General features: G+C 36.5%; 4 protein-coding genes across 5 annotated transcripts; 1 reads left to right on the top strand and 3 right to left on the bottom strand.

Moving 5' to 3' along the window:
- The first annotated feature begins 339 nt into the window (after positions 1–339).
- Positions 340–2,372, top strand: LOC104904510 (hypothetical protein). The gene has a single exon (XM_010692776.4). The coding sequence runs from the start codon at positions 1,171–1,173 to the stop codon at positions 1,855–1,857; it is 687 nt and encodes a 228-aa protein (XP_010691078.1). The 5' UTR covers positions 340–1,170; the 3' UTR covers positions 1,858–2,372.
- A 2,309-nt stretch (positions 2,373–4,681) lies between these two features.
- Positions 4,682–9,468, bottom strand: LOC104904509 (hypothetical protein). 2 transcript variants are annotated; one of them, XM_010692775.4, is made up of 3 exons: positions 8,892–9,468; positions 6,160–7,304; positions 4,682–5,460 (listed from the first exon to the last, which is right to left on the bottom strand). In XM_010692775.4, the coding sequence occupies exons 1-3, from the start codon at positions 9,216–9,218 to the stop codon at positions 4,995–4,997; spliced, it is 1,938 nt and encodes a 645-aa protein (XP_010691077.1). In that variant the 5' UTR covers positions 9,219–9,468; the 3' UTR covers positions 4,682–4,994. The 2 variants fall into 2 exon arrangements, with proteins under 2 accessions (XP_010691077.1, XP_019107600.1); XM_019252055.3 differs by having other exon boundaries at positions 7,550–9,032.
- A 141-nt stretch (positions 9,469–9,609) lies between these two features.
- On the bottom strand, positions 9,610–13,167 carry LOC104904508 (hypothetical protein). Its single transcript, XM_010692773.4, has 3 exons — positions 12,544–13,167; positions 10,883–11,778; positions 9,610–10,441 (listed from the first exon to the last, which is right to left on the bottom strand). Exons 1-3 carry the CDS (start codon positions 12,871–12,873, stop codon positions 9,976–9,978), a joined length of 1,692 nt encoding a protein of 563 aa, XP_010691075.1. The 5' UTR covers positions 12,874–13,167; the 3' UTR covers positions 9,610–9,975.
- A 1,707-nt stretch (positions 13,168–14,874) lies between these two features.
- LOC104904507 (zinc finger BED domain-containing protein RICESLEEPER 2) lies at positions 14,875–16,668 on the bottom strand. Its single transcript, XM_010692772.2, has one exon. The coding sequence runs from the start codon at positions 16,666–16,668 to the stop codon at positions 14,875–14,877; it is 1,794 nt and encodes a 597-aa protein (XP_010691074.1).
- Positions 16,669–16,799: the final 131 nt, after the last annotated feature.

Below are 16,799 nucleotides of genomic sequence, written 5' to 3'. Positions count from 1 at the left end.
TGGAGAGGAAACCCGGCCTGCCTGAGTTGCAAACCGCCCGCCCGGGCAGAAGCCCGGGCCCATTGCACGCCCGCCCGGGCTGCACTCCATGGCCGACCTCGAGCTTCTCTCGTCCGGGCTAAGCTTCGAAATCTCTCATCTTTTCTTCTCCGCTAAGAAATCAAGACACACTTCTACAGATTCGTAACTAGAAAATACTCCCTCCGTCCTCAATTTTTTTAGTAGTGCGTGGTGTCTCCCAAACCCAGTGGGCATAACACGCAAAGACCAAGTAAGTTTCAAGTTCCTTTCCATGAGCCCCGTGATTGATGGCACTTTGCAATGGCATTACACATTTCATCCGCTATCTCTCATTTCTTAAGGCTCACTCCTTAGTGAAATTCCTCCTAATACTTTCCCAATTTTAGAGGGAATACATAAAAGTTTGGTCACCCCACTTTTATTTAGTAAAGAGTAAAGACCTCCCCACAAATCACAATCTCACTTTTCACATCTCTTTATTATTTTTGTCACTCTCAAGTTACAACCACCCTTACAATTTCAATAAAAATCAGAAAAAGTTGAACAAATCCTCCCTTAAATCTTAACCAAAAAAAAAAAAAACCTTCATTATCATTTCCTTTATGTACTCACAAACTACCCCCAACTGCTTTTTTCCACTTCCTATTTCAATATAATATCTAACACGTCATTTTATCTCATCTAACCAAATAAAATAGGGAAATTTCCTCAAGTACTCTGATGTTTGACGTAATTTTCAAATTACCTTTCACACTTGGAGTATCTCTTTGATACCTCTAATTTTTGTGTTTGGACTCAAGATACCCTTATTATACACCGAAATTTAAACTTCAAAATTTAATAAGGATATTTTGAAAATTAAGCCAAACTTCAAAGATATCTCATAAAGTTCCCAATAAAATATAAACATACCCATAAAACCTTTAGTAGTAGTAGTATTACACTATTACTACAAACTTCAAACTTCATATTGTAACCTTCTATCTTTTTTTCACATTCCAACGTTTGAAAAGCTTAAAAACCTCCCTTATTTTTCTTGCACATCTTCATCCCTTCCTTCTTCATATCCCAACGACGGGATAACGCCGAGATCTCGATTCCGACGACGGTTTCATTCAACACCTTACATCAAACCTACAAAAGGGTTCAATGGATTGGTATTCTTGGCTATCAAAAACAACCTTAGAGCCATCAATAGTGTATGAATATGGGCTATCATTTGCACAAAATGAGCTAGAAGAAGAAGATATATCATACTTCAACCATGAATTCCTTCAAAGTATGGGCATTACTATAGCCAAACATAGGCTAGAAATACTCAAACTTGCTAGAAGAGAAAAAAGTCATGGCTTAAACTTGAAACATCCTATGGTAAAACTCTTCCTTGCTTTGAAAAAAACCAAAAAATCTTTGGTTAATTATATAGCAACTTTGGTTCATAAAGATAATGATAGAGCATTAATTGTTTTCTCAAACAAGAAGAAAAACAACAAGAAAAGTGGTGGTGCTATTAGTTATAGTTCAAGGTGGAAGAGATCAATGATGATGAGAAGTAATAGTAGGAGATTAGTGATGGTTAGTAATACTAATCAAGATAGATTAGTGCTAACACATGATGATAATGATTATTTAGGTGATATTAATGAAGGTGATTATGATTCAGTGGTTGTTTCTACACCTAAACTTGATAGTTATTCTAGCCCTATGATGTATGATCTTCATCAAAACAAGGAAGAAAAAATCCATGATGATCAAGAAGATGATCATCAGTATTGGACTCCAGCTCTTGAAGAAATCAGGTGGGATGCTATGTTTCAGGATCTTAAACCCACTTAATTTTTTTTCTTTTTCATGCAAGATTTTTTCTTTTTATAATTTTCCCTTTTGACTGTATTTTTCCACCATAGAAAGTTGGAAAGTAGATAGATTTTGACTTTTTTTTGTTTGGGTAAGTTTTTTTTTGTTTTGTTTGGAGATCCCTTCTTGTCAGGGGTGAAATTCGACCCCGTGATCTGTGAAATCGAAGGTGGTGTCAATATCACTAGGTTATCACCTGCTGGCTGCTGCTCTGTTTGGGTAGGTGGGTCTTGGTGAAAAAAGAAAAAAAAAATTCCAACTTTATGGTACAAAAGTTAAGGATGGTATTAGTAATAAAATATAGTTTGTAAGTACTTTATGTTATCTTTAATTTATGTAAATGTAGACATAATGAGTGCAGGAAATTTGTTTATGTAATGTTAACTGGTATGAGTTCTGGATATTCAGAGAGACCATATCAGATTTCTGTAACCCATCTTTGTGTGACTGTTTTGGATGATTATTTTATATAGTATGTTATTAGATTCATAAAAGTTGATTTTAGTTTGCTGTGATTTTTATATCTGGATATTTGCTAATATGATTCTGTTATTTGGAGTTCTTTCTGTTAATTTTTTGGTTGCAATTTGATTTTACCACTGAATATGGTTCTGTTACTGCAAATTTGGAGTTTACTGTGAGCATTAATTTACATAGATCAGGTGAAAAAGATGTCACTATTTCAGTAGGGCTCATTTGAAGCAATTGCTAGAAGAATCTGACATAATGAGCAGAGATGATAGATACCCTTCAAAAATACTCATTACACTTCTCAATTCACGGATTTCTAGGCAATTTTTTAAAGAAGAAAGAGGTAGCAAGTAATGTGAAACTTTCCATAATGAAAAGTGTAGCGAATATCATAAAACGGAGAAAGTATATGGATTCTAAATTTACAGTTTTAAAATACTAATTCTGAAGAGTCCAGTGTTTCAAGTCATTGGATTCTGCATGTAGATCAGTCATTGTTAAATTAGTAGATACCTTACTTTTATGTCCTTAATTGTTACTGCAATACTATTGATTCCGTTTTTTTATTCTACTCACTTTTCTTTTTCATCCGTTTTTCTATTTCCATCTTGTGCGCTTCCTTGTCCAATGCAATTTACACATTACCTAATTAAACCCATTAATTAGACCTTAATCTCTTTTTTCAATCTTGTAGAAATATTTCATTTTTATTCTCTTTAGCTTGGTAATCGTATTTACAATATTTGGGTAGAACAAAAACAATTATGTAGTAATTTGGTTGCCTTTGTTATGCCGAAATCCGCAAGAATTAATTTTGACAAGTAAAATGAAATTCACAAAAATAAGTTGTGTCAGCATATTGGATATAATGAGTAAAAATCATTTTTAATCAACAAAAACACGTAATAAAAATCAATTTTTAATCAATAAAAAAGTCGGTATTCATCTAATTTTTTTGATCTCGATTTGGTTGGGAAGAATTAAGTTGAAGTGAGCAAAGTTATTAGTCGCTTTTATCCAAAACTAGGTTAACATACTTTTAAAGAGTTAGCTACTTGTATATCTAACTTTGATGTCCAGAGGTAGATGTCTCTTGAGTCGTTTCAATTTTATCGGATGTCTCCAAACAGACGAACCCTGTTAAGTCATACAAAGCATTAGATTGATGGCTATGTTACTTTTACTTAGTAGTTTTTTTTTTCCAATGTGATGATTTGCAATATATTACTATCTACTGTATTTAGGGTCTAGACCTCCAAACTACAGAAAAATTGTGAAACAAAAAAGATAAATATATCCTCGTTAGGAACCACTAAAAACCAGTGCTACTCCGACTTCTTCATTTACCTCAAAAACGAGGTGTCGTGTCGTGACCGACACAATACTTTACTTGGATACTTTATTTTAGACTAAAAACTTGACTTTTTTCTACAAAATAGCCAAGTCGGATACTTGGACACCCGTATTCGAGTAGACACTCAATCTGTGTATTTACATAACGAAAAACAATCATCAAGAGAACACACAGGCAGAACTTCAGCACACAATCATTTGCAGGAGAGATGCAGATATTTGGGTGGATCAGAAGCAAGTAAGCAACACAACAGACTAATTATTATGTCTTCACTTTGAAGTTTTAATTCAAGAAACACATGTTTCTTTATAAACATTGCCTAATTATATACTCCAAATGCTATGTTCCAATCATTGTATAGTATTCACAATCATGAAACCAAAATCTTAGGAAAATCTGCTTATATTTTCCTGACATTTAAAGTACCACTCTAGTCTCATGGGAAAAATTGCGCAATAATGATTAGAGTAAGAGATCAAGCAGCATGGTGAATTTTACTGCAATCTTGTGTACATATTTCATAGTGATATAAATCTGTAACCTTAAGAAATGTAGTATGTAATAACATAGCTGATCACAAGTTTCTTTGCAGTCCTCTAACCTCAGCCATTTATTTTACGTATCCAATGTGAGCCATTGATCATCTCTCCGAGGTAAAAACTCTTTGAGTTCAAAATCAAGGGTTGTTTTCACAATATTACGAATATTTTGTGAAAAACTACATTCTAGAACATATTGTTTGCGAGAAACTACCTCATATATGACTTTTTTTTTTGTCGCGTAAAGGTACCACTCAACAAAATGCGTTGGGTTAACTAATTTTTCCCATGTTGACCACCACGATAGCAAGCACATGACTTTTATTTTCCCAATTCTATTCCTTTTAACAAGATAAGATATATGGATATATTCCTCTTAAATATATTTACAACAGTGCACATGATCTATTATATCAGGATCACAGGATGTACCAGGAAATAGTATGCTCAAGACTGCAATTAGTTTTCAAGTAAACTGCTCATTTTTGCTCATGTGGAGAGGAATTAGCCTTGGATTAACCTACTTACAGAAACACCCGAACGTATCGCAGAATTTTAACAGTAGTATTAGACACCCAAGTCACTTGATCATGAGGTATGATCATGTTCTAAGAAAAGATCGTAACAAGTGTGGAAGACTATATGAATCCACTAGAACACAGACATAGAACACATAAACAAGATTTTGAAAAGACGGCAGAAATGATTAGCAAGTTAAGGTTGATGAAGCCGGTTAAACCTTTGGGCTCACGTCAAGTAGCAGATGACTGAAGAATGTAGAAAGATCCACTACCATAAAGCCTTTGATAGACAGGTCTAATTCTGATAGTAAGAATTAGGCCTAATATGACTCCTAAACCACAAACTCCGGCAAGAACAAGGTATGTTAGTCCAAAACACGAGGCGCCCATGCACGTAGAGACTCCTTGTTTTGCTGCTTCAGCATCATATATATTACCTGCAAGTAGCACTGAGAAGAGGGCTGCACCAAGAGGATTTCCAAGCTGTATAAAATTGTAAATGACACCCACATGTTTTAGCCCGAAAAGCTCAGAGGCAACTGGAGTCATTACAGCTGAATGTACGCCATAGCAGATCCCAAGCAGTACAGTAGCTGCATACAGAGTTGCACCCAGAGATGATCTATAAAGCAGGAAAGTTACCACCATAACAGCTTGAGCCATGCTCATCAATATTGTCCGTGGAATGTTTTTGGACCTGCAGAAAAGGTAATCAACCCTATGAGTTATGTTTTCTGGGTAAGAAGGGAGGAAAAAGTCTGAAATGACTCTCAAGTCTAAAACCAGTGCAATGTGAAAAGAGCACAAGTCAGAAAAATTGACAGATAAAAGGAAATTGATATGACTGAAGCATTCTCAATTGAGTTGGCTCTTTCATAGTATAAGTGCATGAGCATCAAGGACCAAGAACTCTTGAGTTGGAATTCTAAGGAGAGACTCAGCATCACCCATGCTTACAGCCAAATCTACGGTTTTATCCTCACATGAGGAACATCCACGTACACCTGTTTATCGGGTAGGTCAGACCAGAGTACCAGACGATGTGGGTCAATAGCCGATTGGGTCGATATAAAAGGGGACACAACGGGTCAGGCTATGCAAGTTGGGGATCAATAACATACGGGATGGTAAAAGTGTAAGGAGAGAGAACAATAAGCATACATGATTCTTTTTCTTTACCATATTCTCTCTTTTACAACATTTTCGGCCTACAATTACAGTGTATTAAGCTTGTTCCCTAAAGGCTTTGTCCAATAATAGCACTTCTATCTTGGCCCTACTCAGACTTCCATTGAGCTACCCTGCCCAATAACTTTGTCTATTATCACGTTATAACTAGAGCTTAGTTAAAAAAAAAGTGTGATGAAATATATAAGAAGCCAATTATGCAAATTACCTGACCAAGTGCTCGGAAAAAACACCACCACCTAGGCGGCCCACAAAGTTGAAGAAGGCAAACAAAGCAAGCAAGACACTAGTATCGTACTCCCCTTGGGCAAAACCTATTTGTGCCAAATTGTTGAGAACAGTTACTCCAGTACCCACACCTATAAAATACACCAGCCAAAGAAGCCAGAAATCAGCCTTGAATACTGCTTCATGAAATTTAAATTCCTCTCCCCTACGCAGTCCCCTTGCCCCAAATCCGAGTGCCAAGAGTATATTCATACGAGAAGCTTCATTATCACCCCCTACAAAGCTCTCAACAAATGATGCTAATGGATGTTCTCTCATGTGATATTTGCTTTCAGTATCATCTTCACTCTCTAAAACAGTTGACGCCAAGAATGATTCTTCCTTTTCGACCCTCCTTGGATCTGATAACCCTTCATCCGAAGCTCGAAGGTTATCAAATTCTGAAGCAATTTCTTCATCCATGTCAATTCTTGTTGATGGTTCCGATGGAGATTCTTTCAAAACATCGCCAGCCAAGGAGGCCACACAGTCTGCTGTTGTTGTTACTGGTACTGACCTTGCTGTTGTTGGAGATGCCTCCAGCAAGGGTTCTTTGATACTTGATGCTCCTTCGATAAATGGTAATTTCTCAGATGAATTGACGGGTTTCTTACTGGCAGGGAAAAAAGTCATCTTGATAGGAATTGCAAAAGGGGCCAACAAGAACAGGACCATTATGCCAAAGAAAGTGTAGGAAATAGGTTTCGCTAGGGAAAACTTATCATTTATAATTGTAACTGCAAGGAGATAGATAGCAAGAAGAATGCAGGCCCCTTTAGTAAAGAGGAAATGTCCGTGCTCTGAGGAATCTTCTCCAGAAGCTGGCGTACAAGGTCTAATAAAGTACATGACACAAAAACATATGACAGGAAGGCCAAGAGCTAGGAAAAGCAGAAAAGCAGAATCAGACTTGTTAAGAATAGCGCCATATATGACTGTATACATAGCAGCACTAAGACCAACATAACCCTTCAGAATTCCAGATACAGTTCCCCTACTAAGAGGGAAGTTCTTCATGTTGGTGACCACAACAGCCGTTTGGAACCATGCACAGCTGTTGGCCCCAATAAGCAGTGCAACCCACAACTGCCATTACATCAAGATTAACAGGGTCAAACTAACATGGCAAGACGACAGGAGCTATTTACATATTATAAGAAAATTCACATTACAGAAAATGGTGGCTTGTCATTCAGAATCATGAACTAGTACTAGTATACACCCTGAACCAGAAAAGACGTCAAGGTAACAGGGTAGATAATCACATGAAAAACTACACGAATTAGAGACCCATTTAAACATTCTCATACTGAGTCAATCTTCACACTTACATTTGCAGCCGTAAGCTTGCATTTCGAGTTGTGAGATGGTTGCTGCAAGACCCTTAGCCTCAGAAACAGATAGAATGGAAAGCTAGTTAGCTGGTTCGTTTGACTTGTTTGATCAGCAAGTAGAATCAACTGTTTTGTATCAGCTGATTCAGCTGCTAGCATGAGCTATGATGTGTATCATTTTTAGTCTAGTTCACACTCCCTCCGGCCCTTTTTGGTTGTTCCCACTGGAGGGTTAATGTTAAGGTCATCGGAGTCATGAGTGGATTTGTGAAGAAAAACATACGAGTAGGAAGAACAAAAATACATCAAAGAACGTTAAAAGGGGAAAAAAAAAAGCAGGAGCATGTAAAATAATCAGCTTTGTTACTATGGGCTGAAAAGCTAATAAGCTGCCCGAGACAGATATTTTATTTTTGCTGGTGAAAAGCCATTATCAAACATATCTTGGGTTGTTGACCATATGAATAAGCCAATAGACAAAGCTATTGGCTAAACGACTTCTCAAACAAGAAGTTTTTAGAACTTTCCTTCTCAATTTTGGCCCCCATTTCTCTATTTTTTTTTTTTTTGAGTAAACATTTCTCTATCTTTTTGAGAATACGTGTTAAATGGGCTAAAATGTTAAAACAAGTTCTATACATGAATCATGAACGTTTCAAAAACAGACTCCAGAGGTGGCCATATACACCTGCAGTAACAGTCCAGAACTAGCTTCATAAATCTAAACAATGACATCAACTTATAACTCTCTGGTTTACATGTCCAGTTGACTAATTCATTAAGGTATAATACTCTAATTACATGTTTATATTTGAGTAGATTAGTTCTTGAAACTCGTGTTTGAGAGTTAAACTGTTGCTAACATTATATTAACACAGAATCAAGATGGACAGAGTAAATAATCATAAGCACACTACACATTACTTTACTGAGCTGCATCTACCAAGGATTATGACTTCATATAGCTGAAAAGAGTCAAAATAATCTCAACAGTCATTTTGTGATAAATAATTCTAGCATGAGTCAGAAGGAACCAAAAGTAATAAATATGTTCGAAATTTTGAAACGAGCATCATAGATCATCAAAGCAACATGCATGCAGATTATGGTAAAGAATTGCAATGAGTTTAAGAAAGAGTTAGCAAGTAATATCAAAGGGAGAAGAAAGTACTATGGAGAGAAAAACCCTTTTAGTATTTAATCCTATTAACATTTTAATTTAGTTAAACAAATAGACCATAAAACTCATTGGATCAATTAGCAGAGAACAGTCTATAACTGTAAATAGCAGAAATGGACCACAAAAATTTACAGACTTGAGATAGAGGTTCAATTATACCAGAGTATAAGGCATGTTCCCAACTCTTTGAGTAATGGCAAGCCAAATGACCCCATACCCCGAGAAGCAAGATATTGCGCCAATTAAGAGGACTTTCCATGGAGGAAACTTGTTTATGGAAATGCCAGCCAAGATCCCAACACTTTGACCAATGTCATTGGCGACCCCAAGAGATGTAATTTGCTGTTGGTTGAGACTCAGAATAGACTTCAAGGAATGAGAATAAAGAGCAAAGCAATAGTTATTCCCAGCAGCAAATAAAACCCAGAGAGCAGCAGCTAGACCTATCCATGGAGGTCTACTCCCTGATTTTAGGACTATTGGCATCTTTCGGATCTTCAAGCTCACTGGCCTCTGGTTTTTTTTTGTAAATCAGTGCAAATGGGAAAAAACAGCAGGAAGAAATTGACTTTTGCAAAGTCGACAAGGTCATAAAAAAGAATGAAATTGATGTGCCTACCTGTAAAAGCATAAAACCCAGTTCTTATGGGAGAATTGGACAAACCAAAGACCCAGTACAATTCTCAGGAGATACCAATGCAACAGCTTAGATGAGTTTCAATTACAATGTAATAATATTGCACCTCCTATATTGACTGCTTATCAGTATGTTAATATTTCTGAGTACAGGTCAAACATGTCACCATTGCTCACATGCTTTAGCATTTGTATCAGGTGGCAGCACCTGAGCCATAATCAAATCTTTTAAGACCAAATCTTTATCAGAACAGCATGCAAGCAACCATTGACATTTGCTTCTTTTAATGGAGTATCTTACAATAGTAATAATATCATTTGGACAATAATCATAAGATCTCATCCGTTTGCCATAACACTAACAACTTACACGTACAAGCCTCTAAGGCAAATATTTAACACCATCGACGGAGAATTTGAATACAAACAGGTACTACTATCAGCGAGAAATCCCAGGGAAAACAAATCCTCAATTCCGTGTAGCAGAAGTCTAACAGAATCAAAGTGCAAGATTTACCTCACAAAATACAGCATATGAATAATACAAAGGGGTACGCAATCACTTTTAGCTCGGAGTAAATCTGATCTCCCTACAGCAACCCTGTTGTCAATGATCTGATCTTGGAAGTGAACGGAAAGAACCTCCAGCATAGAGCATTTTGTATACAGGTATGATTCTTATTGTGAGTAGTATGCCTAATAATGATCCCAACCCACAAAGTCCAGCAAGAACAAAGAATGTAAGCTTAAAGCAAGAAGCACCTATACAGGTAGATACTCCTTGTTTGATGGCCTCAGCATCATATATATAACCAGCAAGCATTCCTGAGAAAAGAAGAGCACCAATGGGATTGCCAAACTGTATAAAGTTGTAAATGACACCAAAATTTTTAAGCCCAAATAGCTCAGAGGCAGTTGGAATCATTATTGCAGTCTGAACACCGTAGCAGGTTCCAAGCAATGCAGTCGCCACATGAAGGGTACCACTAACAGCAAATGCATAAAATAAGAAAGCTATGACCATAATCAGTTGAGTAACCGTCATCCAAATGGTCCTAGGAATTGTTGTCAATCTGCAAGGAAATTTCTCAGCAGTCAGTTTCATGATCCAAGAGAACAAGTCCATAATATCTAGGTTCGGAAATAGTTTAAGATGAAGAAACAAATAGGAGCGGCTTTTCATGGATATGGAGGACTATTAACATAATATAATGTGTATTATGCCATCTTCTCGTGTACCCCCTATTATATAAGAATTTGACATCAAAAAAGAGGAAAAAAGTTAAAAAAAAATATCATGTACAAATCATTCAGTATTCCAACAAAACTCACATATACTGATATACTAGAACATCTTCAGATGGCTTTGATGTTAAAAACCAAGAAAGTTCACTTTACTGCAAATGGTTCACAAAAGATAACATAAAGCACAGCTTCTTGAGTAGGAATTAAAGAACAATCAAGTAGAGAAACATCAGTAACTTTCATGAAGAAGCAATTCTTAACATTATCACCTGACAAAATATTCCGAAACAGCACCTCCACCTAGGCGTCCAACAAAATTGCAGATAGAAAATAGGGACAACAGTACGGTTGTATCACGCTCTGCTTGAGCATATCCGATCTGTGCCAAATTATTAAGAACAGTGACTCCAGTACCAACTCCTAGAAAGTACACCAACCACAAAAGCCAAAAATCAGCCTTGACTATTACTTCACGGAACTTGAAATCATCGCCTCTGCGGGGTCTCTTTTTCTCTTTTACAGCACCCTCTCCAACAGCTAAAAGAATCTCCAAATCAGAACCTTCTTCACTGTCTCGAAAACTCCCACGATAGTCTAAAGAAGATTTTTCCAACAAAGGTTCTGTTTGATCCGACTCGTTGGCCCCTGACATCAACTGGTCTGAAGAATCTACAGGTTCACTAGGTTTTTTGCTGGAAGGGAATAAAGTCATCTTGATTGGGATTGCAAGAGGCGCCATCATGAATATAACCATTGCAATAACAAACGCATAGCAAATAGCTCTCCGGACAGATAGTTTATCCGCAATGATTGTGGTTGTGAGGAGATATATTCCAAGAAATATAGTAGCCCCTTGAGTAAATATGAAATGTTTTTTCTCAGAAGAGTCTTCTCCAGATGCCGGGGTACATGGTCTGATGAAGTACATCATGGAAAAGCATATGATAGGGAGGCCTAAAGTGAGAAACAAGAGGAGTGCTGTATCAGATTTATCAAGCACCATACCATATATCTCGGTATATATGGCAGCACTAAGACCAACATAGCCCTTCAGAAGACCAGCAACAGTGCCCCTACTCAGAGGGAAGTTCCTCATGTTGGTAACAAGAACAGCTGTCCCGAACCATGCACAGCTGTTAGACCCAATAACCAGTGCAAGCCACAACTGCCAGGAATGAATTTATAGAAACAAGTTGGAGTTAGAATCACATTATGAGACTGAGACTATGGTCATTATGCATATGTATCTGAGATACGTGCACGAGTCAGCGATACTAAGGGCTAAAAGAACCACGAACGAAATAAAATTGCCAGATCAGAAGAACAAAAATGAATCAAATTGAACCACCAATATAGGCGCAACACAGTTATCATACATAGGTTCTTTGCCGGACTCCCAGTTGCCACCACACTATCAAAAACACATAAACAAAACATACAAATTATTCACAACATGTTTTGTTCATCTTCACAACTAACAGATGAAACCAGTCAAAATGTCCAAACACCAAACTCAACGCCCGGAGACAAATTCCCTCCATAGTCAAAGTCAGGCAAGAACTGCAACATAGACTAGAATCCAAGTGTAGTGGTTGCTCACTTGCTCTTAGTCAAGACCCTCATTTGAAATTTTAGGTCAATTACAAAATAGGGTAGATAAGTGTAAATAGCCTTGATAATTCAACCAAAGGACTAAACTTTCACTAACAAAAGCCACTTTCAGGTCATACTCATACACTAAATCACCACAAATCAATCAATTTTAAAATGGGTACTCAAACAATGCATCAAAAACTACCTACCAGTACATATCATCATAATCCAACAACTTCACAACATAATACCAAAACACCAAATCTTATCAGCAAATGGGTACTAAAAAATTCAAAAAAAAAAAAAAAAAAAAGATTAAAAATTTCAAACTTCTTACCACCCAGTAAGGCAAGTTGAGCACAGTCTGAGTAACAGCAAGCCAAAGAACACCATAACCCAAGAAACAACCCAAAGCACCAATAAACAAAACAACCCAAGGTGGAAACTTGTTACAGGCAATGCCAGGCAAAATACCCACACTTTCACCAATGTCATTTGCAACACCAAGAATTGTAATCTGCTGTTGAGTAAAACCCAGTACAGATTTCAATGAATTAGAAAAGAGTGGGAAGTTGTAAGAGTTTCCAGCAGCAAATTCAACCCAAACTGCAGCTGCTAGACCTACCCATGGTGGTCTAGTGCCTGATTTTTGTACTATTTGCCGCATTTCTTTGCTTGTTTTTGGTTGGTTGGTGTATTTTTCTGAGGTGCTTTATTGGGTTATTATACAAGCAAGCAAAGTAGTATATCCTGATATGATATTCCCAGATTTATCCACCTACTAGATTGTACTACAAATAATACATCTAATAAGAATAACAGAAGTTTAGATGTGTGTTGAATGTTGATTGTATTTTTTTATTTCCTAATTTGGATTGTGAAATTGAGAGTCGTGAAGTGGATTGGATCTCGGGGGGGAGGGTGGAGCCATGAGGCAGACGGGCGTGTGGGTGTCACTAGTTTTAACTTGGTTCGTACGATTATGACACCATGTTGATGTACATGTAGCTCTATTTGATCGATGGTCACAGACTCACAGTCGTTACAAAAGAAGAAGAAAAGTAAGTAATATTTGATCGGACATCTAAACAACTAGTATATTGACTTTATATTAAGAGAGCTTAGATTCACGTCTCATAGTGAGATGTCAAGATGGCATCTCACAAAGATATCAAAGTCATTTTATAAGCTGGAGGTACTAACGTAAAGCATAAGCTGCTATCGAAATTCTATCAAATCGGCATGGTGCGGCACGGTGCGGCACGACTTATAATGCATCTCTAGTGCCTCGGACCATCTGAATTGCCCCAGAATGCCACAAGACGACCAATTTATTATTTTATTGTGCACCTACGGAATGACCCAAAACGGTCGTAAAAGTGGTTGTTATGTCCGTTCAAAGTCGTGGAAGTCCTTAATATACCATCCCATGTCCCCTCGAGGCATCCCTCGACATTCGGTGCACGGGACCCGGAGACGTCTAAAACCGTGAATTATAACCTTCAATTTTGACCGTTATAGGGCTCCTCCGGGCCTGGTTATATTTTTCGGCGAAAACCTTCCTATGGGTGCGGCACGACTCAAAATGCATCTCGGGTGCTTCACACCATATGAATTGCCTCAAAACCAAACCAATGATTTATGATTTTGTGGTGCTGCCACGGAATGGCCCCGAAACGGTCGTAAAAGTTGTTCTTATGTCCGCTCAAAGTCGTGGAAATCTTTAATATACCATCCCACTCCCTCGAGGCATCCCACGACACGGGTCCCGTGGACATCTAAAACCGTGACTTATAGCCTTCAATCTTGACCGTTTTAGGGCTTGTCCAACCCCTGTCATATTTTTCACCGAAAACCTTCTTATAGGGTGCAACACGACTTATAATGCATCTCGGGTGCTTCGCGCCATCTGAATTTCCCCATAATGTCATCAAACCACCCATTTATGATTTTATGGGGCAACAACGAAATGACTCCGAAATGTTCGTAAAAGTTATTCTTATGCCCGTTAAAAGTCGTGGAATTTCCTAGTCTCTCATATACATCTTTTAACCACTATCTCTTTGATAAGACACTACTAAAAATTGTAAATATTGTAAAACTACACATTAAAAATACTTGACGAGATCTTCATGTTCTAAGTAAAAAAAAAAAATCACATATGATGTATATTTCCGTACGTATTGGGAAGAATATGTGGATGATTTTTCTATATTTCTTTTAGAAAACAACTTGTAGTCCAGCATTTTGGCTTCTTGCCTGAAATTTGACAGCAACGTAGTAAACTTGCATTTATAAAATAACTGGGAAAAATTAATTAACTGAAAAAAATTATCATCACATTGCACAAGTCTTGGTATGATCCATAAGTTACATTTATAAAATTAGAATTGGGTCCTTTAAATAATAAATTAAATCCCCCTCTATTTTCATGATTAAGGTTCTCAAAAGATTGATGGTGACTAAAGTATCAATTATTTCAAGCAATAATAGGCAAATGCTCCACAAATATTCAAACATGTTATGAATCATCACTAATACAAAGTTGCTAGCTAGATAAATCAATATACTAATTAACTTCTAGGCAAATAAGTTGTTGAGATACTATGCACATTCTCATGAGTCTAAAGAAACCAAGGAACAACTAAGATACTACAGTTGTATCACTTTATGCATACATGAACTCTTCTGAATCTGAATCTGATGTGTCCATCATCATCCATGGATCATCATCCTCGATTTGTCGATGGTGTAAACGTTGTGCACCTTTTTCAGCCATATCCCAATCCCTTTTGCAGATACAAGCTTCCATTTCGCTTGGCCATAAAGTCGACCACTGCTCAACGAGAACCCTTTCACCTACACCTGTACTAAAAGCAGACTCGAGTGCAACTATTGATATTGGTATACATAAGATATCTTTTGCTACTTTAGATAAAATTGGAAAGAGCTCCTCTCTTTTCTGCCACCATTGGAGGATATCAAAATCTTCATAGATAACATGTTCAAAAGATAAATATTCATTTAATTCACTACTACTCCCTTCACCACCAGCTCTAGCTCTCTCTGAAACGTTCACAATCGATTCTGATCCATGGGATGAACGGTTCATTTCCTTCAGTTTTTCAAGGATCGTCATTTGGGATTCATAAATGGGTTGCGTGGTTATAGTTTTGCATTTATAAATGGAAGCATAATGAGTATAAAGTCCATTAAGAATGTCTTTACACCCTGAAATTTTCTCTTCAACACAAGAATTAACTCCTAAAGTTTCATAATAATATTCTAGCAAACTTGATAAACCCTCTAATTTAACATGAGGATCAAGTATCATAGCAATACAATAAACTTCAGGAATATCAAACATATACTCTAACCATTTGTTTCTCATGTTCCGAACAACCAAACCCAAAAGAGGATCGTTCTCGTATGTTTTCAATACATGAACAATTTTTACACATTCTTGAATAACTAGATGACAACTAGGTTCATAACACAGTGAAAAGGTATGATTTGCATTGCTAAACTTTTCAAATAACTTAATTACTAAATCAATTTTATCCCATTGAAAATCAAAACATTCATCCACATTATCATTATAAAGTTTAGTCAATATTTCTCTGTATGGAAAAATATGACACAACATCTCATAGCTAGAATTCCAACTTGTTGCACAATCTAAAGGAAAATATCTAGGTTTTAATCCAACCTCCTTGCACATAGATACATAAACAGGTTTTAAATCGCGAAACGACACTCGAGTCCATCTAATTAGCTTGTTAATTGGATTGATCAACACCTCTAATTGCTCCATACCTTGTTGAGCACATAAATTAGTAACAAAACCACAATGCCTGTCATGCATAAAAAGCTCTCTAAAAACAGGTTTCAACTTGTTAGTCAAAACCCTAATACATTCATCATGCTCAAAATCATTACCAAGTGAGATACAAAAAACTTTTTCCCTCAAATTGAACACATTCAACACATTGATAATCACATTACAAATATCAACATTAGTAGCATCATCTCCAATAATTCGAAACCCGATAACCCGAATTTGCATACCCCAATTCTCATCAATCCAATGACAAGTAACACAAATAAAACGTTCCCCAGATTCAGAATTCCACAAATTAACAGTAATTGCAACATGACCATTAAAATCAAGGAAATAATCTCTAAGAGCTTTTTTCTTCATACCATATGCAACAACTATTGAATCTATAAATGTACCTAAAGGAATTTTTCTATAATCAGATTGTAATGTTGTTCTAACAAACTTCTCATAATTGTCACTTTCACATGATTTTAAGGGTAAATTCTCAACATTAAGATAAGTAGCAAATGTATCAATCATATTATCATCTTGAACAAAATGAAATATACCTTCACTTGGTGAGCTATCACACCCTTCAATTTCATCTCCAATTTCATGAACATGTTCTTGATGAATTGCCATAATTTAGATTATTTTTTGATGATATTTATTTAAAAAATTTAAAAAGATGATTACTTTAAGAACAAAATGACAGTAGAAAATAATCTGAAGTGAAGATTTCTTGAATTCGGAAATAAAATTTCAACTGGGTT

The sequence above is a fragment of the Beta vulgaris genome, chromosome 9, assembly GCF_026745355.1.
Source record: "Beta vulgaris subsp. vulgaris cultivar EL10 chromosome 9, EL10.2, whole genome shotgun sequence".
Lineage (NCBI taxonomy): Eukaryota > Viridiplantae > Streptophyta > Magnoliopsida > Caryophyllales > Amaranthaceae > Beta > Beta vulgaris.
This window is presented reverse-complemented; position numbering and strand designations above follow the sequence as displayed.